The 13,531-nt window shown below is 40.1% G+C and overlaps 1 protein-coding gene across 3 annotated transcripts; it reads left to right on the top strand.

Annotated features, from left to right (window-relative positions):
- Nucleotides 1-1,601: 1,601 nt before the first annotated feature.
- On the top strand, nt 1,602-11,265 carry LOC307021075 (uncharacterized protein). Of its 3 annotated transcripts, none has more exons than XM_079652847.1 (8): nt 1,602-1,857; nt 2,289-2,349; nt 3,908-3,974; nt 4,216-4,289; nt 7,637-8,666; nt 9,522-9,674; nt 9,866-9,955; nt 10,601-11,265. In XM_079652847.1, exons 5-8 carry the CDS (start codon nt 7,653-7,655, stop codon nt 10,907-10,909), a joined length of 1,566 nt encoding a protein of 521 aa, XP_079508973.1. In that variant the 5' UTR covers nt 1,602-1,857; nt 2,289-2,349; nt 3,908-3,974; nt 4,216-4,289; nt 7,637-7,652; the 3' UTR covers nt 10,910-11,265. The 3 variants fall into 3 exon arrangements, with proteins under 3 accessions (XP_079508973.1, XP_079508972.1, XP_079508974.1); XM_079652846.1 differs by having other exon boundaries at nt 1,603-1,857; nt 4,216-6,935; XM_079652848.1 differs by lacking the exons at nt 1,602-1,857; nt 2,289-2,349; nt 3,908-3,974; nt 4,216-4,289 and having other exon boundaries at nt 6,967-8,666.
- Nucleotides 11,266-13,531: the final 2,266 nt, after the last annotated feature.

Here is a 13,531-nt window from a genome sequence, read left to right as displayed (position 1 = left end):
TGTCCTTTTGTTGTTCTGTTGTTTATGTTTTTATGTCTTCATGTGGAACCTACTGCTGCAGGTCTCCCATGAAAAAGAGATCATTGATCTCAATGGGATTTCACCTGGATAAATAAAGGCGTTGAATTGAACCTGTGTTTAGTCTAGAAAAATGTAAATGTGTGCATTTTATTATAAAGTTGTGTATATTTACAGACTGTTGCAAAAACTAAGAATCTTATAAACATCAAGTTTAAAACTAAAAGAGCTTTACAATTAAAGATGTTTGGAGTTTTATTTGAGTTATTAATTTACATTTTTTGTCAAAGAGATGCTGATTTGAAACCGTTGTTACATACAGTTACGGCATTTCCTGTTTCTGCCGGCGAGAGGGGAGGCCGTCCCAAAGCTTGCCGCTGTATTTATACCCTTTACCCTTAATGGAGGGAACTTAATTCAGCTGCGAGTGTGGCTATACAGACGGAGTTCACTCCGTCACGGAGGGGTACGGTCGAGGGGGTGATTTGGGATTGGGCCGAAGAGAAGGGATTAGAAGCCGCGGCAGACAGGAAGAATGAAAAAACATGGATAAAAAGAAAAGAAAACGAAAAGAAAAAGGTGGGGCCGAGAAGTCAAGAGAATTTTTTTGCAGGTGAAGCATAAATGTCGCAAATTGACAGACCTTTTTGGCAGCAGCGCTGCTACAAGCACTATCATCAGCAGCTTAGAACAAGTGCAAGATGATGAAGAGAATGATGAGGGCCCGAGTTCAGGTATACAGCCAGCCTCCTGCGTTCATGATGAGGGACAGAGTTGAGCTGGTGGAAGAACCAGCTCAACTGGCACGTATAGAGAGGCAAAGTCCCTCCCCTTCCGGGAGCCTCCATGGGACCCCAGAAGCGGAAAATTATACATTGAATTCAATAGAGAGAGAAAACGTATCTTTTGATCCCGTTTGAATTGTGCCACGAATGACACATATGATGTTTGTCAATTTAAAAGAACATTTTGCAAGTCAAAAAAATTAAAATGTGTCGTAAAACTGTGAAGTAACACATTTTTTTGTGTTAAGCCGCTCAGTGAACTACATGTCTCTGGTCCCGCACAATACGCGTCACCAACATAAAGATGGCCGTCACATTGGCACATTTCACCTCATTCTTTCAGAATGAGAATAAAAGTATAAAACGAGGTGAAAATTACTACAAGTCTGGGCACGTTGAGAGCTGTACATACACGAAAGGGGAGTTAGTCGGTTCTGTAAGAGCCAGCATGCGGGACCGGCTTTACAAGGTTTCGGTGAGTAACATGAGTGCAATGTTTAACGTTAATGTCAGTCAATAAGGAGGAGAATGAAAAAGAAGATGATGAACCACAGACCCGGCATATAATGAGTGCAGTGTGCAGGGCTGTGTTAATTTATGTTACTGTTATCAATAGCATTAGTTGACTGAGAAAACCGTCAAGAAAAAAAGTTTAGCGATGTTACGAGTCGACTAGCATAATATGAACCACGGCTGTGATTGACAACCTGGACAGCCAGTCAGAAGCTAGAATGCCAACATAGAGAGCCAATCAGAACCTACACTGAAAAAAGGGGGACTGGCCATCTGTTGGATTTATCCAAGCCTATTGTGTGAATGTTATACAATTGCCTCATGTTCCGAAGCAAAATGTAATAGTATTGAGTAGAATCTACATTTTATGTGGAGAGAGTACATGAACTTGTTTAGGTCATGTTGGGATAAAATGAGTCAATCAAATAAATGTATCAATTCCACCGCAATATACCCCGCGAAATCGCGCAATGCATTTCTTTGTGGAAGAAGACAGCAGCAAGGAAGGCAGCTCTGTCCCGCCATTACCCAGCTTGGATCGGTAAGTATGGATGGTTGGAATACATTGGAATATTAGTTAATGCGTAACTATATGTAATATAATGCATTGAAAGTCACCAACATAAGTTAATGAACTGTCATGAAGTTATTTGCTCTCGTGCTGTTGAATTACCATGTGCTACGTTTCCTCTGTGAAAATGGCGGGTGGGGCCCGCCGCAAGGTGTTGGTTCGTAGTTACTTAATGCTATCTGTTAATTTAGCCATTGTTAGCTAACGTCGCATTAGGATTAACGTTAGCTTTCAAACGAAAGCTTTGGTCAACGAGCAGTACGAGTTTACATTACTGTCTTTTAATTAAGAGGCTGGGGCGCTCACTTTTTAACCAAGCCACGCTCCAAAGTTATGCTAAATTTTAGCAAGGGAAAAACGGCAATACTTTTTTAATGTCAATGCTGTTGTTGCTGCTGCAGATTGCTGCTGTAGATTGCCGTCAGACGACCGTAGTGCCTCTGCTGTGGCTCAAGTTCTGTGGTGAGTATGTATTTTATCTGTAAATAACAGGATTAGAAGTGTGGGTATCGTTTATCAGAATTATGATACCAGTAGGCTACCCTTAAAACCTGATTGGGGTATGTTAGAAATTAAAATCAATGTTTTAATGGGGAAATGTAGTTTAAACATGCCGTCAGTTTTAATGCTCTTTTATACTGAAAAACCAGAAATTCTTGTGCACAAGCAGTTAAGCTTTTATTCTGAAAATCCTTCATCTCCGGTTAGCATTTAGCATGTGGCTAATATACGATTTCCTAAAGAGGTGAATTTAGTAGCGAAATGATATGGAGTGGTGCAAACCGAAGCCTACTGATTTAACACTACAACTATAGATGTCGAGGTACTACTATGCTGAATATTAAATGAAGGTACAGTTTATTTGAATACATTATTGTTTACAGACGAGAGTAGCATGTGACAACATCCGGAATGACCGGAAACCAAACGAGCCGAGAAGTATTGTTTAGAGTATTGATTACAGCGTTTAAAATGTGTTAAATGAAAAGTGATGAAAGAGAATATGAGGAGAAACGGCGTGTTAAGCATATATTGAATGTGAAAAGAACCTATCCTCTGTTTAAATGCAATAACGGACATTGGAGACGAGGTGAGCCGGCTGGCGGGGAGGAGCCAGCAGAGGATATATAAACAGCACCGGAGGAGAGATCTATTCTCTTCTCTTCCCTATTGAGGAGAGCCAGATCACAGCTGTTTGTCTGACTGAACAATATCATGCTTGTGACCAACCCGCGCCTTTTTAAATTAAAGTACCCAATTGAACTTTCACAGAGACTCCATTTAGTCTCCTATTTTAAAGCTTCTCCCCTGGTCGGGAGAATAACGAACACAGTTAACAGGTACTAACGGGGCTAACGGCTACTTAAGGGCTAACGGCTTAGCATGGTTAGCAGTCCGGTGCATCAGCTTTAGGGCATATATGTTTGTGCGTCATTCTAGGTGATACAGACAGGCTATATGCTCTAGTTACCAGAAGCACATGGCTAATTATTATGCAGCACATGGTTAATTATTATGCAGACTGACATCATCTGACTTTCCCAGTGCCCCATGTAGCAGTGATTATTATGATAAGGATAGGTATCTTTTGACTTGAGAAGTCGATACTACTTGGTACCAGATTATTTCGGTAGGTACCCAGCCGTATATATACATGTACATTGAAGGGAGCAATGGTGTCATTTACATTTTCAGATGCAGACATGTATATTGGCTATTTGTTGATCTGCTATAAAAAAGATTGGCATCATCCCTCAAAATAACATAATCTGTTGACCTGTAGAGTCATAGCCGTGGGAAGTCATTTTACTTAGGGGGTGAGGCCAAAAGTGGGGAGAGATTTCAACAGTAACATGAACATAATAGTAACCATTAAAAAATGTACACCATTCACCAACAGGGGGTGCTGCAGCACCTCCAGAACCCCTACTTCCCGTATGTGTAGAGTATTTACAATTTTTGTCTATAGAAATACTGTTTTGCATTGTATAAGTGTTTTTTGTGTTGCTCTTTGTTGCAGCAGATTGAAACGCGAACTCTGTGCGTGTCTGGAGTCGGCGCTTTTACTGTGGGCTCAAATTGATGTGGTGAGAATACAATTGTATTTTGGTTTAACCCTGTCCCACTCGGTGTGATTGGCCATTGTGTGATGTGTCATACTTTTTGAAATGCTTTTTATAAACAGTTGTGTCACTACTGTTACTTAGACCTTCCCCATTTTATTATTGATTGATGTTTGTTATTTCATTTTGACAGCTTGTCTTACATTTTTGTCAGAATTTTCTCATTAGACATTAATCCTTCTTTGTTTCCATTTGTCTTTTGCAGTGAATGGTGCTGCAAGTTTGCCAGAATGTTGCTGTGAATGTGGCGTTGTAAGGCCTGCCCCTCAGTTTTACCAAGTAGGTCCCAAATATTAAAACATTATCGAGTGAAACATAGATATTATGGGAATAATAATCGTTTTCCTTGTGTATATGTAAGCTGCCCCTGCACTTTTAAAACGTGGAATGCGCTTTTAATTCATTTGAATAGATTTCATGTGACTAAAACCAGTCATCAATCCAAGAGCTGTATATTTAGGTGCCAGTTATGTCCTTGTAAGGATCTTGTCTCGGAAAGGTATTACTGGGCTCACATTAATGCACACCTTAACAAAAATGAGGTTGTAACTTGCATGTTTTTAGATTGCAACTTTCAAACAAATATCTACGGAACATTTAAATCCCACTGGAGCAGAAAACATACTTATTATTCAATTACAGATTTTAAACCAGAAATTGTGACATCAACCACCTTTGTTTCTCTGGAATCTGCGCAAAATACTTCAGATGATGAAATAGGTGAGGCATACTCTGATGCACAACCAGATTGCAGTGTTTATGCCCCGAATGACCTTCCAAATGTAATTGAACAAACTTTTGCAGCAGCTTTGTTAAAGTTGGAACATTTAACCCATGTACCAAGCACAGCAATCAATGATTTTTTGCTAGAGCTTCACAACTTAACTAGCTCTCTCTCGAGTTCCCACACTGATGGCGTTCTAGTTGATATTTTTCAGAAGCACAAACTCCAGGTTGACAGAGCTATCATAGAGGAAATAACCACTTCTCTGTGCACTGGGAATCCTATAAATAAAGCCATAGAGAAGGGTGGTCCTTTGAGTTCTACATATCAACGTAAGCAGTATTACAAGGCAAACTTTAATATTGTTGAACCAGTTGAATGTATTTTGGATGCTAAAGAGAAGAAAACCTTCCAGTATGTCCCCATTCTTGAATCTCTACAGGTGCTGTTGAATAGGAAAGATATTGTGGACAAGTTAGTTTGTAGTCACAAAACGCAAAGGGAAACAGAGACAGCAAAAGAAATTGTGTACAAGTGTTTCAGGGATGGTCTGCATTGTAAGCAAAACAGTTTATTGTCAGGTCAAGAGTTAAGGGTATCTATTGGTTTGTATGTTGATGACTTTGAGGTCTGTAACCCTCTTGGCACCTCCCGTAAAACCCACAAACTTTGTGCTGTGTACTGGGTGCTGAGTAACCTACCCCCAGGGTCTCATTCCTCTTTGTCCTCCATTTACTTAGCTATTTTGTGCAAAACAGACAATGTTAAGACCTATGGCTATGACAAGGTTTTAGAGCCACTTCTACGTGATCTCAGGTCTTTGGAAGTTGATGGAATTTTTGTCGCACAACTGGGAACATCGCTCAAAGGTACAGTTCAAACTATTGCTGCAGACAATTTAGGAGCTCATGGATTAGCGGGTTTTGTTGAGAATTTTTCAGGCACCTATTTTTGTCGTTTTTGTACTGCAACAGCTTCAGACATTGCATCAAATGAGGTTAGAGCAGGAACTTTCAGCCTCAGAACAAAAGAAATACATGACACTCATGTCAGAACAGCCCTAGATAGTGGCAGCAGCTGTTTTGGAGTTAAAAGAGCTTGTCCTTTGACTAAAGCGCTTTCTCATTTTAATGTCATCAGTGGCTACCCTCCTGACATTGCCCACGATCTCTTTGAAGGCATTGTGCCTGTTGAAATAGCACATTGTCTAACATTTCTAATCTCAAAGAAGTACATAACCTTGGAAGATATTAACAATTCCATTCTACATTTCCCATACAAGTGGACAGACAAAACAAATAAGCCTCATATTTTGCCACAAAATCTCTCACACAGGAAAACCATAGGTGGTAATGCCCATGAAAACTGGTGCTTGTTAAGATTGCTCCCATTTATAATTGGGCCTAAGATTCCTGAGCATGATCCAGCATGGCAGGTCTTGTTGGACCTAAAACAGATTGCTGAGCTTGTGGTTTCCCCAGTTCACAACGACGAGTCTATTGCATACCTTGAGAGCAAAATTTCAGACCATAGACAAAGGTATCAAGAGGTTTTTCCTAACAATAGACTGCGTCCCAAACACCACTACATAGAACATTACCCACAACTAATAAGGTTTTTTGGGCCTCTTGTGGGACTTTGGACTATGAGGTTTGAGGCAAAGCACAGTTTCTTTAAAAACATAATCAAACACACCAGTTGCTTTAAAAACGTGCCCCTATCTCTGGCTGTGAAACATCAGTTTATGATTGGCTACCACTTGTCGTCTCCAAGTATTGATAAACAAATGCTGGATGTCTCAGATGTATCTTCTGTCCCCTTAGATGTTTTGAAGGAGGAGCTAGTTCAAGCTTTTAAACAGAAAGATCCTGACATATCTGAAATACACCTTGCAAAAAATGTTTGGAGCAAGGGAATAAACTACAGGACAGGTATGGTAGTTGTCCATGGGTCGGAAGGTGGCTTGCCCGAATTTGGGGAAATCCATCAAATATGCATTTTGCATCAGAGAGTGTTTTTTGTCTTGAAACTGCTGTGTGGATGGTATAGTGAGCACTACAGAGCCTTTGAGGTGACTCCATCTCCGTCACGAGAACTTGCTCTTGTGGAAGTCTGTGAACTGGTCGATGAGTATCCCTTGGCCGCCTATCTGGTTGGATGTGTGCGGATGGTGACCTTGAAGAGATCAATCTGTGTCTGAGGTAAAGCAACAAATTAAACACTGCTTGGGCAGGTACAGACTAAAGTACAGAGAATAGGTACCGTTGGGTACTGGTATCGGTTCAAACACATATATATATATATATAAACAATAGATGGCTCATGGGAGATTTTCCAGCGTAGCTCACCGGCCGCCATCTTGCTGCAGTCACCAGCTACTGTTGTAAGGTGAGTGATCTGCACAAAAATACTCTTAACTCGCTGAAATCTTGACTGATTTACAAACGGTTTGGTTTATTATAAACGTTATTAGCATGGCTATGATACAGGAGACAACAAGACATGTTGAAAAAAAAATCATAATTATAAGTATGCAGTACCATAACTACATCTTTGATGTTTATAACAAACCAACCCGTTTGAAAATTGAGCAAACTATGGTTATTTAAATAGTAAACCATAATGTTATGAATGAGCGAGCTGACTGCAGCAAGATGGCGGCCATGTTGCAACGTCGGTCTCCATTGGCCAGCAGCATGGGTGAGCCATCTATTGTTTATATCTATGGGTTCAAATGTGAACAGTACCCAACCCTATACATTGGTCCAATAACATTGTTATTGTTCTTCACAATGAACCCTTTTAAAAAATGACAAGCATTCACTCTTCTACCAAGCCCCATGTACTTGAAATAAAACTAATTCTAAACCTTTTATTGTTTATATACTCTCTTTCCTAACAGACGGTGAAGAAAGACCATGATGACATCAGCTGTTCTCAGAGTAATCCTAGGGGCTGACAGCTGTCAGAGGGTGGTGATTTCTGCTGGCCTGCCTTCAACTGTGAATGAACTGGAGAATGAGATAAAGACTCAGTGTAATGTAAAGGAACCCTTTCGGCTGCAGTTCATGGACACGCTTTTTGGCGATGAATTTATGAACTTAACTTCCATGGGAGAAATACAAGACAAAGCTACAGTCAAGGTCATATACACATCATGCAGACCTCTCAATGCTGATGCAGATCAATGTGTGGACAGTTGCTCCTTTCCACCAACCAGTCATCCTGATGACACCACATCTTCTCTAGGCGACAGCACCGGGATTCTCACATCTCCAGAGTCCACTTCTTCACGGTCTTCATGGCCAGGTGTGTTCCATGTTCCCCGTTTTTCGTATGATGCAGAGATTAAGCTTGAAAAGGCCCACAGAGTTCTCAGAGAAGAAGGGACACTGTTGATCCCTGATTCAAAGCTCAAGTCTGATATACTAGAGGGGTTGATTCAGGAGGTAGTTAAGCACAAAGTCTACGCCACGGACAGGGAGTTTGACCAAGTTGCAGAGGCGCTCGTCATGAAGCATCCATGTTTACAAGAAAAAGGCTCAGCCTCTGGCTATGGGGGATGGAAGACTAGTCTCAAATACAAGTTGTCCAACTACCGCACACATCTCCGGAAAGTGGGATGTCCTGAAGTATGTGTAAATACTTTGAAACATAAACCAGAAGGGAAACGTTCTCCTGCTTTTAAAGTTAAGAAACCAAAGAGGGGTGAAGTGGCCTACTGCCCTGACTTTCCACTTGGAGAATGCGCCCAGTCCTTGGAGAAGATGAGGGTTGAACTCCTTTCAGATTACAAGAAGCGTAATAACAGAGAGACAGTTAAGGCTAAAATGGAGAAAACATTTGCATTGAGAAGACAAGAAGTCATTAGTGATGTTCCCATGACCAGTGATGTACAAGAGAGATGGCCAGCTCTCTTTGGTGTAATGGAGGTGAGTACAAAGATAATGGTGTAACTTTTTGTGCTGTAGATGGTATATGCAACTGTTAGAGTAAAGCTTGGCCCCATTACGATGTTGTTCAGAAGTAGGTGCAAATGAATGCTGGATGTTGAAAAGCTGATGCTTCACTGCATTGCTGGCTTAAATGTGTAAGAAGAAGGTGAAGTAGTAGGAATATTTGAAAAAGTGGGAACATGATTGAAGCAGATGAGTAGGGCTTGAGTTTAAGGATGTCCGTCATCCCGGGGGCCGAAAAAAATAGGATTGAGGAGGAGGAACATTTATTTAGCGAGGAATTTGGGCTTAGAGTTAAAAGGAAAAATACCGTGATAACGTCATAAATTAAAATGACTGCAAGTTTTGTTTAGCACAAGTTCTTATTAAACCTCCTTGAGAACAGAAACACACAGCACATACTGCTGGTGTCATGTCCCTACTGGTTTTCAGACTAACTGGTTTCCACATGTTGTGTTTACCGAACACAACAGTTGTGGTCTGCCTCTGTCATCAGATTCGTCACACATTCACAAACATATTATTGGCGATTTTCAGGTCCAAATCTCGTATCTACTGTGGCGAATATGATTGTATAAGTTAGCACTACATCAAAGCCGCCTAAAAAAATAAGTTTGTCTAAAATATATCAGATCGCGTCAAGCTGGATTACATCTCGGTAGAGCAAAATGCTTTCAGCATTCACACCCAATATTCCATAGCCGAAATCAAATGCTGAGCAAACATGCATAGTGCATACAGTTATGTGATTGGCAGCTGTAAGTTTAATGAAACAAATGTGTGTATGTCAGTGGGCCGTGTTGTTAAAAAATGGTTTCATTTTTTTTTCAGGTTAACGCAGAGTTCAAGCGGATTACAACTATGGCTCTACAGTCAAGGTTCCTGTCACAGCTTGACCTACACTCCGCAAGTCTGCTGAGGGTGTTCTCGAAAAAATCGGGGCAGCAGGGCAAGAAGTTAAAAGACATGGCTGCCATGATGACGGTAAGAACTTTTGAACTGTGTGTATATGTGTAGATATGTGTGTGTGTGTGTGTGTGTATATATATAATATTTCCTTTTTGGCATTAGGTCAGTCTAAAATCAATTACAATGGTAAATTATCCCAAAATGTGACCACTCCATAGGTTCAATTTGATTAAAATGTCCCTATATTCTTTGTTTTAATCCTTAAGGAAGACATCGATGCTGACAGGGAGTGCCTCATTAAAGGACTCTGCATCTACCTCAATGAGGATCCTGAGGATCTGGTGAAGGAGTACATGGTGAGTGTGTGCTAAAGTAGTAGGCCACATACAAAAAAGAAGTTAGTTTGAACATGTTTTTAAGAAGAAAAATAGCCTCAGTTAAAAGAACCTCATTTGACCAGATATACCAGACCATATTACCAGACATGTTACTTAGCTGTCTTCCTGAAATTGATATTATAATTGGTTTTGTTAGAATTAACATGGTCTATCATGATTTGTGTTCTTCTGATTCCAGAAACACATTCAAATACTAATGCAATAGTCTTAAGGACAGCTCTATCCTCCTCAGGCTGCAGTATCTTCCACCTGTAGGGCTTATATTACATCACATAGGATGAATTATGAATCAGGAGTAGTACCTAATGCTTTGCTCATTAGTCTCCAGCATTTGGTGGATTCTCTCCAACCTTCTCCTCTTTTTAAAGTCGCTGATATATATATTACCAATAATAATTACCATTCACTCAATTTAATGTACAACCTACAATCTGATAGCCAGGCTGGTGAAACCCACAGGTGAAAACAAACCAGGTATTCTTCTTCGCAAGCATTGTGCTAATTAGTGTAGTGCCACAGTAGAGTCAAATAAGCAAATTGTGTCTTAATGAGGTCCGAGTAAAAAAAATCTTATCCTTAAAGAAATAATTTATCTTCCACCAGGACATGACTGAGGCCAACACACTACGTGAGGTAGAAGAAACAACAGTGGGGATCTATGTTGCCAGAGAGACTCCCAGCAGTGACTATTCTGATGTCGGAGTTATCCTCGAGGGTGTGGTGGTGCTTCAGGATCTGGAGAATGTGGCTCTTGCAGCTGTAATGCTGTTTGGACTCATGTATGCCCTAAACATGAATTACCCGTTGAAGCTCCGCAACACCTTAGAAGTTATTCAGAAGCTTATAATGGAGGTGGATGCATCTGACCTTTCAAGAAAGGCCCAAAACTTGAAGAGGAAAATGCACGAGTGAAGAGAGCTCACTGTCCATGTTCACTGTCCATGTTCACGGCTCGCTGTTCCTACACTGTTCTTGTAGTTGAGATGCAGAGTATACATTCCTGGACTGAGTGGTGTGGCTGGTTCTCCCACCATCGCAGTTATTGATGCCTTATAAAAAGCAGGGGATGCTTTATTTATATATATATATATATATATATATATATATATATTGTTTTTTTGTTTACGTTGTTGTTGTTGTAACGAAATTGCTAAACGATATGTAAGGTCCTTTTTAATATTTGTACTTCTCAAATTGGAGATTAGTTTTGGAAAGACTTGAGTGATTATTTAATCTCCAGGTTCTTGAATAAAGGTCTTGAAACAAAACTTTCTAATCGTTTTCAATGCAAAAAAAGTGGGTTATGTTTACTTTTAAAATCTGTTTCATATTTACATAAAATTATATTTATAAATATAATGTATAACAAAAAAAATTACAATTCTGAAAACATGTAATAGACATGGGAATATTAAAATAACAAATATTGCTAGAGTTATGTGATCAAATAGTGTTGGAATAAAAGGGATTGAATTGTGTTTGAATAAAGTGATCAACATGGGTTGGAGTAAAATGATGAAAGTGTTTAATTTACTTTATTGAAACACATTTCAATAACTTTGAATCAACACAAAGTAATTGCGTTGATTGGACATAAATCGTTTGTGTTGATTTAAAACAATTCTATAGGTTGCTGCCAAAGCAAATTATTTGTGTGCAACAAATGTCCACAATTGAATTGAGTAAATCCAATGTGTTCTTTTTTTCAGTGTAGAACGGGTGTACTGTATACGGGTGTGTATGCTGTGGATAACATTAGTGTTCACAAGAACAAGGTACCATCCCGTGTTTTGTTTTAGTTGCTCTTCAGATTGAAGCGGCCAGTTTTATATCGACTATATGTGTGATCTCCTTTTTACATCTCGTTGTGTCATTTGAGTTTATTTGCTGTGTGTAGATTCAAGAATTTTGGTTATCTTGTCAATTTGTTTGGTTATCTAGGCACAGCTGTGTGTGACTCCCTCTGGTACACTGGTATGTGTTTTCCTAATGTAGAGAGCATTGATTAATTCATAAACTACACACTGAGTCTAGATCCTGACCAAATCCTTTTTTGTTGATCAAATGTTTTTCAAAAATGTAATACACATTTAAAAAAATACAATGTACAATCACAACCAATACAACACAAATTACAAAAAATTCAGAAAAAACAAACAACAACAATCAGACAAGAGGACAAAACTATGGAAAAATAAACCCTCCCATACCCCCAGATCTGGACAATCCTTGTATTGCTCATTCAATCTATTATAGCATGTTAACAAACATGGTACTTACTTTATTTGTACAGATCTACATGGGAGAGGATGGCGCGATGCAGAGCGCTGTCTGTGGTTGTGCACGGGGGATGTACAAATGCAGCCACGCTGCAGCATTGGCAATATTTACCATGTGGCAGATCAGCTCCACAAAAGTTGAGTGCCATTGGAGGAAGCCTGGCACTTCAAAAGTAGTCCAGCCGGTGTCTCAACTCTACCAACAGCAAGAGGAGACATACAACCCACTGGCCAGAGACATCGCCACTGAGGAAGTAGACTGGTTCAGGTCTGCACTGAGGGGCGCAGCGTGGCATGGCATGGCTTTTGTCACCTGAGCCAGAGCTGCAGCCTCAACATCAGGCCATTTTCAACGTGCCGGAGCTGGTGAAGGAGCATGGGGCAGTGGTGTAGTCCAGGGTATACGCAGGTATACGGCGTATACCCACTTATTTTTCAGACAGCATGGCGTATACCCACTTCTCAATCACCGCTGGTGCGCATTATTTAGTAGTGGCTCAATGTCATTTCATAGTAGGCCTACTGTGAAGACTCATGACACAAACCTACTCTGCCTCATATTGGCTAACTCTATGCCTTCGCTGGTTAGATTGGTCAGGTTTTCAGCGCGAGAACTGATGAAAAACCAATCAGAGGCAGAGTAGGGCGGGTCTTAATAAGGGAAAAAAACTGCATATAGACAAATGTTAATTTACTTTCAATATTTGCCATTACAAAAATTGTATGAACTGTTAAAATGAAGCGAGCCATTCAGACTAAAATGTCCTTTTACAATAAACGTCCTTGTGGAACTACATCGGCCAGCAGCTCAGCTACAGATAGTGAGGCTAGAACACCGGAGCTGTTAGCTGATAGCCCTGTTATCATCAGCCCTGACATCAGCCCAACACCTGCGCTCCCTCCGTCCCCCTCATCCGTTGAAGAGGATGCTGACAGGGAAGGAGATGAAGACGACAATAACGGTGGGTCTCACTTCTATATTTTAAGATTTTTGTAACAAATCGTAGCTAGGTAGTCATATATACTAACATAAAAGTAGTAATAGCATTATTTTCGTTAATAGTTGGTTTCAACTTTTAAATTGAGTATTTCTGATTCTAGTGGCGCTAGTTAGCTATTATAGCTTCATGGCAATGAGCACAGCACACCTCAGTGAGACAGAAAGACATTTGGAAAATACATCCATTATTTGCTGCAATCCATATTTATTACTCTGAACTTTATTGTGTCCCTTATGCTAAGTGTCTGCCCCAAC

Source organism: Notothenia rossii (genome assembly GCF_949606895.1).
Source record: "Notothenia rossii genome assembly, chromosome: 10".
Taxonomy (NCBI): Eukaryota; Metazoa; Chordata; class Actinopteri; order Perciformes; family Nototheniidae; genus Notothenia; species Notothenia rossii.
The sequence above is the reverse complement of the archived record's forward strand: the minus strand, read 5'-3'. Positions and strand labels throughout refer to the sequence as shown.